General features: G+C 46.2%; 1 protein-coding gene across 1 annotated transcript; it reads right to left on the bottom strand.

Annotated features, from left to right (window-relative positions):
• Positions 1 to 7,244: 7,244 nt before the first annotated feature.
• oclna (occludin a) lies at positions 7,245 to 15,700 on the bottom strand. The gene is made up of 9 exons (XM_088281205.1): positions 15,557 to 15,700; positions 14,646 to 14,738; positions 13,206 to 13,848; positions 11,724 to 11,891; positions 9,945 to 10,081; positions 8,933 to 9,094; positions 8,681 to 8,852; positions 7,963 to 8,004; positions 7,245 to 7,738 (listed from the first exon to the last, which is right to left on the bottom strand). The coding sequence occupies exons 2-9, from the start codon at positions 14,693 to 14,695 to the stop codon at positions 7,640 to 7,642; spliced, it is 1,473 nt and encodes a 490-aa protein (XP_088137331.1). The 5' UTR covers positions 14,696 to 14,738; positions 15,557 to 15,700; the 3' UTR covers positions 7,245 to 7,639.

Here is a 15,700-nt window from a genome sequence, read left to right as displayed (position 1 = left end):
CTGCAGGATGACTCCTTCGAAGAAGTAGGTCCTCCTTAACATCAGGGAAAAAAAGATGTGTTAGAAGTAAGCAGTTTTCATTTTTCTTCATCTTCTGTCTTAATAGAATTTAAGTAGTTTTTTTTTTTTTTTTTTACCATAAGGGAAGATTTCTCAGTTAAAAGAAAACGTTTTTTAAAAGTGGGCTTAAAAAATGAAAATATTGGTGACAGGCACGGTGGATGATTGGTTAGCACGATGGCTTCTAAATCAGTTCTGGAAAGAACATGATCTGGGAAATAAAAATGATGGCAATAGAAGGCTTCGTACAACAAAAGAACGCACGCATTTGATAGAACTCCGCAGTAAGTTCCTGTGAGTGACCCCAACAGTTCTTTCATTTCTTTATCACCAAACCTAAACTGTGCTTGTGCACATTTGGAGTGCAAAAACACAACGACTCTCTGTGTTGGCTTCAAAACCTGCAATTACAGGCAAAAACATTTCAACATAATTTTGGAGACTAAAAGATGATCACAATGTACAGAGCGAAATCTGTGCAATAACAAAGCTGTGTAGTTGGTGAGGAGATAGACATACTATGGGCCCATTATTGTAGCAAAACCATTTACAAATGTGTATTTCAATGCACAAATGAAAATAATAAAACCATCTCCTCAAAAAAACAATGACAGACACCTTTATTATAACACCTTCTGATAATAAGTACAAACAGCATCGACAAATCACGAATGCAATTACTTTCCACGGGGCGAAAGCATGAAAATAGAGGTTTAAAAAAAATTATCCTTACGTTCGACAAAAGGTATAAAATGCCGTGGTGCACGTATTTCTCTCAAGTGGCCATCCCAGAGCTGTATAATAACAAAGCAGTCTTCCCAAACAGAGCTATTTGTGTCATCTGGTTAAAATCTTCCTAGTTTCAATATCGCAATGGATATATTGCAGCCTCCCCAAAAATCGCAGTTTTTTTCCCCAATATCGTGCAGCCCAAATGGATAATATCTCATTTTTTCCTCTCTATAGGTGTTCACAGAGTTGGCTTCATCACGTTCATTCTGACTTCACAAGCCTACATGTTGTTCACATGGTGGCTGTGGTTGATGATCAAGGGTCACTCTGTGAACGAAGAGGTGAATTCAACTTAAATTTATGTATTTTGATTTTATCATTCAATGGAGTTCGATTCATAAAGAGAAGCAGTGCGTGTATTCAGTGATTTGGTAATGATCAAACACCTTTCTGTGACAGGAGCTGAATTTGTACTGGAACAAGAAGACCCTTGTAATAGAGTAGTGTAAATTAAACGTTTGCTCGGTACGTCTAAAACCGAAAGGAGTTATACAAATGGTATTAGGTCGTAACTCTTTTATAAACATGTTTTCTCTGGAATTTTGGATTCCCTTTTCTGGTAACTCAGACAGTACAGCATTACTTGTTGTTTTTGCTGGAAGATAGGTTGAGGGGTCCCATTTTCTCGGTACGGATAACACGGTCGAGTAAATTAAACGTTTCTAGGTACGTTGAAAACCTTGAGGAGAGAAACTGGGTTTCTCTGGAAGTCTACTCACATTTTCACATGAAATTTAGGAAATAAATAAGGCGTGATTTCTGTGGTTTTTATTATTTTTATTTGCATTGGAATTTCTTTGGTAAACAAACTGCATTTTTGACTGAGGAGTGATCTAAAGTTGGTGTGCCTGCGCAGAGACTGGCTGCGAATGAGGAAGTGAGGGACGGCGGAGTCCGAGAAATTCCGTAGAGAAAGCAGCGGAGTCCTGTGTACACCTAAATTCCGTGTGTGTATATTTGCGCAAACCGTATGTAAAGTGAGTGAATGGTGTGATTGGAGATTGCAAATTCCACTTGGTATTTTATCCCATGTAATACAGTAGGGTTATAAACAGCAGACTCGTGTGGATGCAGAGGCAAGAATTCTCCACCTGAAAAGGTAGAAGTGAGAATAACCACAACAGGAAATTTGAGTTGCTGTCCTACTAATAAGAAACCGGATTTTAGAACACCCTAAGTTTTGACAAACTGGACCGAATTTTCTAAAACACGATCTTAATTAAAAAAAAATTGGGGTTATATGGAAAACTAAATAAGTTTAATATAAATTCGGAGGTTAGTTAAAAACTCAGAAAGGTACTATACAGAATTAATAATCATAGACAAGACAAAGAAAATCTCTAAACAGATAGAGAAATCTAAGACACAGACACATCGGTACGTTGCTTTGCACTTGGGGCAGATGGGGCGCGGAGCTGAACTGAGCGAGTCGCCTGTCTGCTCTTGGCCTCTCTCCCTGTCGCGACCGGTAAGAAACGAACAACCTTGCCTGGTTTCTTCTGGCCTCGGTCACCTTTTTAATTTCAGTAAGCTCTCCCAAAAGGCATCAGGGCATTTAAACCTGACACGTAATGTGACATACCGCGAACAAAAAGGAGTTATGCGTGTACGTAATGTGAAATACCGCATACAAGCCCCAACATTCTTGGAGAGCCCAAACGACGGCCAACAGTTCTCGGTTGCCGACGTCATAATTTCTCTCCGCAGGGGACAGGCGTCGGGAGAAAAAGGCGCAGGGATGTGTCTTCTGTGTGTCGGGGTTCCGCTGGGAGAGGACGGCTCCCGCCCCGGTGTCGGAGGCGTCCACCTCCACGATGAACTGCAGCGAGGGATCGGGATGTCTAAGAACTGGGGCACTTGTGAAGGCTTCTTTAAGGTGTCCAAAAGCCTGAGCAGCTGCCGGGGTCCACTGGAAGGGGATGACAGTGGAGGTGAGTGCGGTGAGGGGGCTAGCGACCTTGCTGTAGTTGCGGATGAAACGTCGGTAAAAGTTGGCGAAGCCCAGGAAACGTGGTGGTGGGAGTGGGCCACTCCACCACCGCCTGGATCTTGGCGGGGTCCGGCTAGGGTTGGCCCCGGGCGATGATATAACCCAGGAAATGGACCGAGGGTAAGTGGAACTCGCACTTTTCCGGCTTGACAAACAGGCGGTTCTACAGGAGGCGCTGGAGAACCAAGCGAACGTGGCGGCGGTGGTCTTCGAGGGATCGAGAGAAAATGAGGATATCGTCCAAATAAATGAAGATGAAGCGGTTGAGCATGTCCCGGAGGACGTCGGTCATCAAGGCTTGGAAGACCGCCGGGGCGTTGGTGAGGCCGAAAGGCATCACGAGGTATTCGAAATGGCCGAGAGGGGTGTTGAAGGCAGTCTTCCACTCGTCGCCCTCCCGGATGCGAACCAGATGATAAGCGTTCCTGAGGTCCAATTTGGAGAAGACCTGGGCTTCGCAGAGGGGCTCGAACGAGGGGTCTATGAGGGGTAACGAGGTCTTGTTCTTGATGGTTATGCCATTCAGGGCCTTAAAGTCGATACAGGGGCGTAGTGTGGAGTCCTTCTTTTTGACGAAGAAGAAACCCGCCCCCAGGGGTGAGGAGGAGGGCCGAATGAGACCGGCAGCCAGGGAGTCGCGGATGTAGGTCTCTAAGGCCTCCCTCTCAGGTCGGGAGATGTTGTACAGCCTGCAGCTGGGGAGAGGAGCCCCGGGGAGGAGATCAATGGCGCAGTCATAGGGCCGATGGGGAGGAAGGGTGCGGGCGAGGTCCTTACAGAAAACCTGGGCCAAGTCATGGTATTCGGAGGGCACGGCCGCCAGGTCTGGTGGAGCCGTGGCCGGAGGGGAGGATCGGGGAACCGGGTCGGCGGATAGCAGACACTGCGAGTGGCAAAGCTCGCTCCACCCCGTGATGGAGCATCTCCTCCAGTCGATGGAGGGGTTGTGCAACTGGAGCCAAGGGAAGCCCAGAACCAGGGGGACTTGTGGCGAATGGATGAGGAGGAGTTGGATGGTCTCCCGGTGGTTACCGGAGACGATGAGGGTAAGGGGCCCGGTCTGTTGGAAGACCTGGGAGATGAGGCGCCCGTCTAGAGCCACCACTCGCCGCGGGGAAGAGAGAGGCTCCAGGGGAACTCCTAGTCGACGAGCCAGAGCCAGGTCCATGAAATTACCGTCCGCCCCGGAGTCTACCAGAACGGAAACTGAGAGGGACTGGCGTTGCCACAGGATACGAGCGGGGAGGGACATGCGGGACGAGGAGCTTGTGGGTGATAAGATATGGCTCGCCGCAAGGCTCCTGATCAACGGCGAGCCCCCTCTTTTAGCTTCACCGGGCAGTCGGCGATGTAGTGGCCGGGGTTGCCACAATAAAGGCACAGCTGGCTTGAGAGGCGCCTCTGGCGCTCCTGGGGGTCCAAACGGGTCCTTCCCAGTTGCATTGGCTCCTCCTGGGTGTTGGGAGGTGATACCGGGACCCGCGGGGCGGCGACGGCGAGGGGCGCGGGGGGGCGCGCTATTAGTCTGGGCGGCCTCCGCGCGCGATCGGCCTGACGCTCCCGCAGCCGGTTGTCAATCTTAACAGCGAGGGCGATGAGTTCCTCCAGGGAGGTGGTCTCGTCACGGACGGCCAGTTCGTCTTTGAGCTGGTCCGTCAGACCATCGACAAAAACTCCCCGGAGCGCGGGCTCGTTCCACCCGCACTCGTGAGCGAGGATACGAAACTCCACCGAAAAATCGGCGGCGGACCGGGGACCCTGCCGAAGCGCGAGCAGCCGGCGGGTTGCCTCGCGCCCTCTGACGGGATGATCAAAAACCCGCCGCAATTCTTGGCAAAAATCATGGTAGGAGGCCATCGCCGGCGCCGATGCCTCCCACAGGGCGGTAGCCCATCTTGCTGCACGGCCGCGGAGCAGATTGACCATGTAGGCAATCCGTGCGCGATCGGTCGGGTAACTCTGGGGCTGCAGGTCGAAAACCAGTGAGGTGCTCAATATAAAGTGGCTACAAGAGCCCAAGTCGCCGGAGAACGGCTCCGGTGTGGGCACATGAGGTTCCCTGCCGCTCGGCGAGGGCATCGCGGGAGGAGGAGGGACCGGGGGGGTGGTCTCTGGGAGGCCGGGAGCAGGAGAGAGTGAGCTCACCTGCTTGGAGAGGAGCGCGAGTTGGAGGTTGAGAGTCTGGACGGAGGCCATAAGCTCCTGCATTATCCTCTCGTGACGATCCAGTTGTCTATCTTGGTGGGAGAAAGCTTCCTGGAGGGGATCCGCGCTCGCTGGGTCCATGGTGATGGCCGGATTATTCTGTTGTGGTTCAGCGAACCAAGTGGAAAGATGACTGGACCCAAACGCAAGCGTGGAGGGTGGAAGAGGGTTTATTGAGAAGATCGGAAGAGGAGCAGCTGGCTCGGAAGCCAAAGAAGGAAGGCTGGAGGCGGAGCGGCGAGGCAGGTCAGGTGCGCTTGAAGCCGCGGAGCGGAGCTCGCCAGCGGGGGGGGGAGCGGGAGCGACGAGCGGGGAACAGACCAGCGCTGTAGCGGGAGGAGCGCAGGCGGGATGATCGGCGAGGTGGAGAGGAAACCGGCGAGGAGGCGGAGGCGGTGGTCAGCAAGCAGGCGGCGTGAGGACGGCCAAGCAGTGGGCGGCGGCCAGGCGCTCGACGGCTGGCAACGGAGGATCGGGCTCGGACGGGCACCGGACGGCTGGAGGGAGAACGAGGACAGGCAGGGGTTAGCGCAGAGAACATGTCACGGAAAAACCAGGCAAGTGCGAGGCGATCGGAGACGTGAGCCAGGTACCACGGTTGGGAACGGGATAATCCGGCGTCTGGCTCCTGGCAGCGCTGAGCTTTAAACCCCGCGGTGATTGTTGTTGATGAGCTGCAGGTGCGCAGGAGCCGACGCCCTCTCCAGCCGGAGGCATGCCTGGCGGAAGACTGCCGGAGATCTGAAAATAGAGAAGCTTGCCAGGCCCCCCCCATAACCGAACCCCCACAGGCACCTCTGTGGCCTGATATTTGTGCCACTAGAAACGGAATATTTGAATTGAAAACCGAATATTTGAATTAAAAACTGGATATTTGAATTGAAAACTGAATATTTGAATTAAAAACTGGATATTTGAATTGAAAACTGAATGTTTGAATTAAAAACTGAATTATTGAATTACATGAACTGGAAATGGAAGATTCTGATGAAAATTAAACAATAAATATACAATTGTTATTCAATAATTCCGTTTGTAATTCAATAATTCAGTTTTCAATTCAAATATTCAGTTTTCAATTCAAATATCCAGTTTTTAATTCAAATATTCAGTTTTTAATTCAAATATTCAGTTTTCAATTCAAATATTCAGTTTCTAGTGGCACAAATATCAGCTCATACATAGTCCTTTACACAAATAATATTCACCGTTAGCTTATGCTAAAAGAATCAAAGATAGCCTCCACATTTCTGTACACGGTTGCGACAGGCGTAAAGAATGAAGACTTTTCTACAAGAAACAATCTTTCCAAAATGGAAGTTGACTTTCAGTACACTGGACCTAGCTTTTCTTTTTTCCTTACTAGAAATAAAGAGCTTGACATTCCTTTTTCAGATCCCCGATAATAGTCATATTTTCGAGAAACATTTTAAAAGTCAGACCCCGTGAAGACGTATAAAAACGGTTGCAGATTTTCTGGACACGTTCACAATATAAACAGAGAGAGTCTCCAGTATTATGACACTGATCCACTGCCTGGCAAAGCGGAAGTGTCGTCAACATCTGTATGCCTTTTTGCAAGACATTTGCATGATTCTTAAAGGTTTTATTTATGCAGTGAACATGAAATTATGAGCATTTTGGGGGTTTGTTTGCAAAGGTTTCTGATGTTTTTTTTTTTTTATTAGTGCTCATGTTGTCAAATGGCTCGCCATCCTTAAGATGCACAAATACTACTTGCATTGAAGAGACATATTGCCACTCGGGTACACCGTGACACCAAGTGTCAACTTTCGCCAGTGAAAACTCCAAAACGGCTTTCCTTTTTAAACAGGCCACATTTATTACTTTCATAACAGGTTGAATTTGGATTTTTTTTTTTTAATGATTTTCTTACGATCCCCAAATTGTTCATCAAGATCCTAATACCAGTTAGGATTGTTATGCCTTGGAGAAGGTCCTTCAAGTTGATCAATGTTGGAACAATCCTGAAAAGCTTTTGCAAAGTGCGTAATTAATTTAGCTGTGAACAACGGGGACCCACAGTGAACGAGTCAAATTGATAGAACAGCACCAAAAATTGTAAACCAGCAACGTTGGCACTTTTTTCCCCCCGGCAGTGCTCGGACTTTGCACAAGCAGTGCCATCTGCTTCCACCGAGTGGAATAACTGCATAAAAAAAGTCAGCGAATGAAGCACAGTTGGTGGACACTTTATTCTTAAAAAAACTAAAAGAAAAAAAAAACTTAACACAAACCACGGTAAAAGTACACGACTTGTCAAAAACAGCACACCTGATACACATGAACTGAGTTGAGATAGGAAAAAGACATGGTCAAAATTCATGCAAATTATTAAAAATAATTATAAGTGAACAGAGTTAAGAAAATAAAAATACAAATAGAATTTAATGCACAATTCCATCATTAAACATTACAACATAGCTTGTTGTGCTTTTGGATGAAACAAGTTCACGACTGGCAAGAAAACTCGAGCTGTCACTTTCTATGACGTTTGACGGTTCGTACTCGCGATACCAACATTTATTCTGATGGCTCTTGTTGACGGCGTCATAAGTGTGCCACCACATCTCAGGCTCTGCGGTCATAGCCGCTGACCATCTTCTTGATATGGTTGAGTTTGGCCTTCAGGTATTTACTTCGTCTCTTCTTGTCACGATAGTCTGACGACTGAAAACACAACGAAACAAACGCAGGGACTGTCAACATGTGCTGCCCAGGCTCCCTCTAGTGGTGCCTGAAAGAATTGCTGAATTAAATTTTTCAACTGTGAATAATGTTGCAGTAGCTAATCCTTTACGCACCCTTTGTTTTGTATGTTCAGTTGTATTTAACTTATACAAAGGTTGACAAACACTGCTCTAACAGACAAAACACAGACTGATGGGACTCACCTTTTTCATATCCTTGATTCTGTTGTACTCGTCCAGAGCATCCTGGTGGAAAACATCAATGATTATTATTATCATATTTATTCATGCCGTCGTTTAACTCTAGGATCTCTTCTTCCACTGTCTTTGAATGGCACCTTGAAATTAGTCTAAAATAGGAGCTGCAAAACAAAATAGCAGACTTCCTGTGTTTTTTCAAGCATGGTTTCTGGTTGGTTTGATGTTGCGAAAGTAAAATTGGCTTTAGGGTCTGTATTTCAAAATGCTAGAAAGACCGCTGAAAATGGCAAAAGTGGCAACAACAATTGTTTTTCTTTTTTGACCCAACTCCCTTGGGGCTTTTTTTTTTTTTTTTTTTTTTTTTAGGGTGAGGCGGGGGGTCTACTCACAATAGCCATGCCTACCCAATGTCATGTTGCCAAGTCAAACTCTGGAAATGACAAAATGACCACTTCAAACCAAAATGGTCGACTTCCTGTGTCTTTTCGGATAAGGCTTCCAGAGAGTTTTTTGTGGGTCCGCTCATGATCGACATGTCTACTGAATTTCATGTCACTATGTCATACTGGCATTGGGGGCTGTATTTTCAAAGACCCCTGAAAATGACCAAAGTGACAGGAAATTGGGCATTTTGAAAGAAAATAACTGGCTTCCTGTCATCCAGCTGTGACTTTGGCATGTTCTTTGTGATAAAATGTAGTGAACAGCATACGATGCTGACCAGGTACTGCGGGCTTCCCTCCCGCAGCTCGTCCAGTTCTCGGTTGACATCGCTGAGTTTCTTGTTGACGGCGTCCAGCTCAGCCTGAAGGTCTTTGTACTCGAGGTGGTTGCGGTCAAACTCTCGCTTGTACTCGTTTCGCTCCTGCTCGTTGGCGATGGGCGGGAACTCGCTGAGGAAGACAGCTCACCATTAGTTGTCTCAAGCCACGCGGCCATGCACGCGCGTGACGCTGTGTGGGTACATGTCCACCTGTAGAAGTCAGCGTCGTCGTCGTCCAGCTCGTCTCCCGACGAGGCGTAGTCGGCATCTGGGTCCGCGCGTCTCCTGTTGGCTCTTCCGGCCGAGCTGGGAACGTCCGAGTTGGCGCCGTAAGGAACACCGTTACGGACAGGCTGCTCGTCCTCCACCGGCCTGAGATACATGCGGGCGTGCACACACGCGCACATGCACACCCACACACACACACACACAAAATTGCACGCATGATGAGAATAATGATAATCCATCCATCCATTTTTTGAACCGCTTCTCCTCACTAGGGTCGCAGGAGGTGCTGGAGCCTAGCCCAGCTGTCTTCGGGCAGTAGGCAAGGAACACCCTGAACTGGTTGCCAGCCAATTGCAGGGCACACAGAGATGAACAACCGACCGCGCTCACACTCACACCTAGGGGCAATTTAGAGTGTCCAATCAACCTGCCATGCATGTTTTTGGAATGTGTGAGGAAATCGGAGTACCCGGAGGAAACCCACGCAGGCATGGGGAGAACATGCAAACTCCACACAGGAAGGCCGAAGCTGGATTTGAACCCACGACCGCTGCTGCGTCTCACTGTGAGGCCATCGTGCTAACCAGTCGGCCACTGTGCCGCCAATAATGATAATATCCATCAATTTTTTGTGCTGCTTATCATCGCGAGGGTAATAATAATCATCGTCATAATAATCAGAACAGTAATGATAATAAGACATTCGATCTTTTTTTAGTGCGCACAAGGAGACGTCCAATTAAATAGTAAACGTTTGTCATGTGAAGATGACACATGACACATTCACATACTCACACACGCGCACACCCACACAGTGACACGCGTTGTGTCACAATAATGAAACTTTTGTTTTCTGTTGAGTATGTATGACTCAGCATTGCATGCGTCTGACCCTACGACATCATTATTATTATCATCGTCATTATCCTGAGCTGGATGAAGATGCGCCAGTGTGTAAGTGCGCACGTGTGCGATTAGTCAAGCGCAGACTGACGGTGGCGTGTAGCCGTAGCGAGGTTTGCTGTAGTTGGTGCTGTGGTCGTCGTCATCCAAGTGACCCCGCGAGCTGCGCAGCTTCTCCGGGAAGTCGGCCATGGGAAGTTCCTCGGGCGGTAAAGACACGTTGTTCACCTATTGAAAAGCACCAGCATAAAAAATAAACAATAAAAGACTTTTGGGACCTTCCCACTTGATCAAAAATATATTTTTTATTCAAAATATAAACAACATGACTTGGAAAAATACCATGACTGTATATTTAAATGCTTTTGAAATATGACTTTTCATCGTAGGATTCCTTTTCTTTGTTTCTCCCCCCCCAAAAATGATCCGCATTTTTATACTGCCTTTTATCCAAAAAAACAAACCAAATAGACTAGTGTATCAAAAAGACTTATTTGTATCCTGAAAATTTCCAAATTATTTAACTTTGATTTTATCTTCAGAGTAACAAATGCAATATATATTTTGCGGTACGTATTGTTTTTGTTTATTTTTTTTCCAGTGAGGCAAAGAGGCTGGCTGCGGCCTGCGCTGGAATGACGAGCGTGCGCAGACCCGTCACATCAGCTCTTGTGATTCCCGAGAAAACAACTTGACGAGTGTGTACTTTTTCAAACGGTGTGTTATGTCTGACTTCCCGCCGGTGTGTGCGTGTGTGTGCGCGTGCGTGTGCGTGCGCGTGCATGCGTGTGCAGGAGTGAATGACCCCCTCCCTTGAGAATCTGTCACTACCTGAGTGAAACTAAACCAACCCCACCCCCGTCCCCCACATCAGCTGCCAAACTGGTCCAACCGCTTCAAATATTGCTTTGCTCACACTTGACTGCACTTCCTCTGCACCACAACACCTCACAGCAGTTCTATGACAGTTCAGCGATACATGTACAGTGGACTGGGCCAGACGCCGCAGAGCAAAAATCTGAGTAAAATTTACATCAGTTATGATTGCAATTTTTTGGGGGAGGACAAACCAATATTTCTAATCCCCCAAAATTCTTGAAAAATCAGTGCTATCCCACCAATTTGCGCTTCCCGGCCCCCATAAAGCTGAACTGGATTCAACTAGATATTAATATAACTTTAACTAGATGCCACAGCGTGTCATCGATGAGCAAGCCAAACAAGGGAGAAGTCATAGGATACAAGCACCTAGCTCTTGTCGCCCCTCTAATTATTTGTACCAAAGAGAATCTAACATTGCCATTGCAAATGTTGAAAATAGCTTGAAAACAAATCAAACAACAGTGAAACTTCCTCACTCTGAGGGAGCTGTGTGCCATTATGTTGCCTCAAGACTGAAAGTCTGTATGCTTTTGAAACAATAATAATGAGTGAAACTAGTTTGGCCCGATACGTAAAAATGGATCGCTGCCATTTCCACCTATTTGTGTAAGTATCCCTATTTGTACTTGGTACCGTTTTTTTTGTTGGGGTGAGCGTATCTGGTCACATGAAAAGTCAAAAGCTCTCAGTCTGATGCGACGCTGACTAAGCTAGCACAATATTCGACATATTGTTCAACCATTTGTACAAAATTGAACCCGACTATGAAGGCTGAATTTGACATAATTGGATTGTGTACTGATTATAGTGTCACCCTATCTGTCAATAAAATGAGTATTAACGATATCAGCCAAGAATAACCCCCTTCCCCAAAAAAGAAAAGATTATTGATTTCAGCCGTTGCACAAACACGATTGAATTGAAATGGTCTCATATTTACAATATGTGCATTTGAAGGTGTTGAAATGCAAACACAGATTTTGCTGACCCAAGCCTCGACGTCCTGCGGCGGCTCGGCGTCCTCCAGCACCTTAACGCGCTTCCACAAGATGTTGCTCTTGCCGAACTCGCCAATCTTCTTGCGCGTCTTCAGTGCAAACACCAGCATGATGATGAGGGCGGCCGCCACCAGGAAGCCAAACACTACCGCGATGGCCTGCCAGCACACGCAAAAAAATAAATAAATAAACACAATCAGATGAAGGAAAGTCAAACGAAGAAACAGAGTAGGTGGTTGCTCAAGTCCCCGCCCCCCCCACCCACTTTCCGCCGCAACTATAAATTATAGCGTTTTCGTTACCTACACCGTAGAGTTAATACTCGCTGTGCACAACGGGCAAGGAGAGCGCCACTGCCAACTACTGGAGAGGATGTGCAATTACACTTTATTGTAGTACAGCGGAAAAAAAAGCATGTTCCACAGGTTCGCCCACCTCAGCATCGCACCCCCCCACTATTTGAGAAGCACTGGTGTAAGAAAAGACGTGAGACAGCTTCAAGCTTGCCTGGTTTTTCTTATTCTGACATCGCATAACCTGCGCCTCCCACCTGCAATAGGCAAATACCATTCCAAGAGGTGTGGCAATACCACAACCCCTATAAAAATCATTAGCTGGCATATTTACTATTCAGATCCGCTTGCCTTATTATGGTGGTAAGTGTTTCTTAAACCGAAGTGGGTTAACGGTTTGACACCTCAGTTCTCTCTGTCTGTGACATTGCCCCCCCCCCCCCTTGTATCACGTACACAGACAGTCGGTAGTCGACTTCATGGCTGTTGTGAGCACAGGTTTGCAGCTGGCTGTTAAATACCTAACCTTTAGCCTTGATCATAAAAAGTTGTATCGTATTGTATTATGTTGTAATGTGTCAACGGGTATCACAAAATTAATTAAATAAAGAAAATAAAATCAGCCAATTGAATTTGTTTGAAAAGTGAAACGAAAAATAAAATTTTTGTCAAAAAAGATAATAATTCTTTAACTGAAACGACAATGTATGTTTATATAGCTGCCTAAAACTTCTAGCTTAATTGTCCTTTGCTTTTGATTTTTGTCATACGGTTCATTAGAAATTGATTTATTTTGGTATTGCTGTACATCTGTAGCAATACCAAGATTAGTTGTTTGAGAATTACACTACCCAATACTGATTTTTTAATTTCATCTCACACTCATCAAATACTCTCTCTATATATAAAACATAAATGAACAGTAGAACTAATAAAAACAAAATTAAAAGCACCCCCCCCCAAAAAAATTAAATCAACTGAATTTAAAAAACAAAAGTCCAAAGGAAATAAAAAGTAAATCTAGTGGAAAATCCAAATGTATTTGGACTCTTTTGTGATGTTGTCCGACATTTACAACTGCACCTCAAAATGTGATGAAAATCAGAGTCAAAATGTTAGTATGGTTTGACAGCCCTAAAGCACCAAGCAAGAAAGCAAGGAGGTATGAGCGGCGCTCACCTCCTGCGGCTCCACCACGCAGTAGTGGTACAGGTACTGGTTGACAAAGACCCCCGAAACCTGCGGCCGCTGGTACTGCGCACACAGGCCAGCGATCTGGCTACCGTAGGCCGAGCCTTGCGACTGCGCCATTGGGTTGACGGCCATCAGGTAGACGATCGCGGCGATCAGCATCAGCAAGGCCAAGATGGCGCAGACGATGATGGTGGCCAGGTAGAACTTCCTGCTCTCCGAGACGCTCTGGTGAGACACCAGGATGATGAAGATGGCAAGCGCTGCAATAAAAGTGATGGCCGCCATGGCGATAATGAAGCCTTTGGCTGAGCGGGGGTCGTTATAGTTGCCGCCGAGGCTGCCGTAGCCGTAGTTGTTGCCGGGGCCGTAGGCGCCGCCACCAAAGGTGCCGTAGTTGTTGCCGTAGCTTCCCCCCGGGTAGCTGCCGCCGACGCCGCCAAAGCCCGACAGCGCCCCCTGCGAGTCCCACGCCAGGGTGGAGGCCACACAGGCAAAGATGGCCACACACAACACGATGACGATGATGGCCATGATCTTCAGCACGCCCGGTGGCGACGTCCAGCGGTAGAAGTGCTGGAACTCATCATCCGGGTAGTACGAATACGCCGGCTGGGGGGGTGCGTTGTTGCTGGGGGGGGTACACAGTTTTTGTTAGCATTCGGGAGGAAAAAAAAACAAGACTGTTTCTCTTTCCATATTCGCCAGAGCTGGGCACTTGACCCTTTTTTGCCGGCCGCAAATTGTCAGCCTCCGACACCGACCCCAAGATTCGTGGGCCCTAATAAAATCCACCTTTGTTAATTGTACCCTTTTTTAAAAATGTGTCATCCCCCTCCCCAAAAATGGACATCTGGCCAGGCCGGAGGGCCGGAGTGTTCCAGTCCCAGGACTGATTGCACAGCTCTGATATTCACCTGTCACTGGAATTTTATCGGCGGTCTTAAGTGTTGCTACGGTGCCACCGTGGTCCAAAGGAACAATGTTGAAGTGAACTAAACAGTTTCATTTTGACTAAAGCAGTGCTTTGCCTCCAGTCCAGTGTGTGGGGGAGGGGTTCTGTTTGGGGACAAAGGAGGTTTTTGATACTTTTTGATTCTAGTGCTGATTAGATGCTCCGATCAGAAGACTTTAGTAGTTCTTGGCGGTGTCCAGTGACAGCAAAGGGTCGATTCAGGAGGACACCGTGTGAGGCATTGTTTCTGGCTGAACATTTTGTGGTTTAAAAGCACAATGATACATTTTCTTTTATTTAACATGCTGCTTTTACAGTCAACCTCAACTAGAAGTGACAACACTGGGCAGCTTGAAGCAAGAACGCTTGACCTCTTTTTTGGAGAGTATTCGTTTTGTCTCCTCAAAATAATCTTACATGTTCGGCACCCACTTTCCATAATAGAGGACTTTAGCAAAGCGGCTTGGACTTACTAGCCATCCGACTCATAGGGAGGCGGACTCCCGTTGGGTCTGCTGGACATTGCTGCTGCTTCGCTTGTCTTCGACTGCGTCAGAGTTTCTGCACTAAAAACAACACCCACAAAAAAAATCAAAAATACATACAGTCAACATTCCTACAATTCTAAAAGTTGAAACTATTGAATTGTTTTCAAATGGCTTTGAATCGTAATCTAATTTCCATTTTTTAATGCGATTGCAGCAAACTTTTAATGACACTTTATTTAAAAGGGAAGCGATTTCCAGTCCGCTCCACAACAACACTAATTGTTATCCACAACAGAAACCAGTACACAGCCATGTTTTTACACATGAAAAAAACAAACAAAAGAAAATGGATCTGAAATAATCGATCTACTCGATTAGTCATGTCGCACCGACTAGATGACATGCGGAGTGACTCTGACAACAACGTTAGCTTCATGCTATGTAGAAAATGTCCACTATGACATCATTCAGCAGTTTCAGAACTTGAAACTGTATTCAAATTATTGGAACAACACGTACTTTAGTTGAACAGGGGAAAAAACAAATACATCTTTGTGTGGGTGTTACCGTATGCTAAATAAGGTTAGTTTAACATTAACAAAACAATTTAAAAACATTTACCAAACTGTAGAGCAACATAAATAACCATCATTTTTGGAAGACTCACATCAGTAATGTCAGGAAAAATAGCTGTGCTCATATTACAAGTGTTTCTAGTTTGACAAAGAGAGAAAAAAAACTAATTTGAAGCAGTTTAGCCTTTTTGATCAAGCTTCAAAAACAACCACACAACTGGAAATGCAATATGACACGAATACAACATCGTAAAAAAAAATGTTTAAAAAATGTGTAAATAAAAAAATATAATAAAAAATAAATGAATGAAGGAAGCTCACCTGAAACTGTTCCGTCGAAGTGAAATACACGCACACGCACACGCACACGCACACAAAAACAAAAACCACACCTTTACGAGGGAGCAACAAGGCCGCGCCCACTCACAGGTATCAAATTACGTCACAGGAAATGAGGAGTTCAAG

The sequence above is a fragment of the Idiotropiscis lumnitzeri genome, chromosome 18 (assembly GCF_059441095.1).
Source record: "Idiotropiscis lumnitzeri isolate Australia: NSW breed Sydney's pygmy pipehorse chromosome 18, RoL_Ilum_1.0, whole genome shotgun sequence".
In the NCBI taxonomy this organism is placed as follows: Eukaryota; Metazoa; Chordata; class Actinopteri; order Syngnathiformes; family Syngnathidae; genus Idiotropiscis; species Idiotropiscis lumnitzeri.
This window is presented reverse-complemented; position numbering and strand designations above follow the sequence as displayed.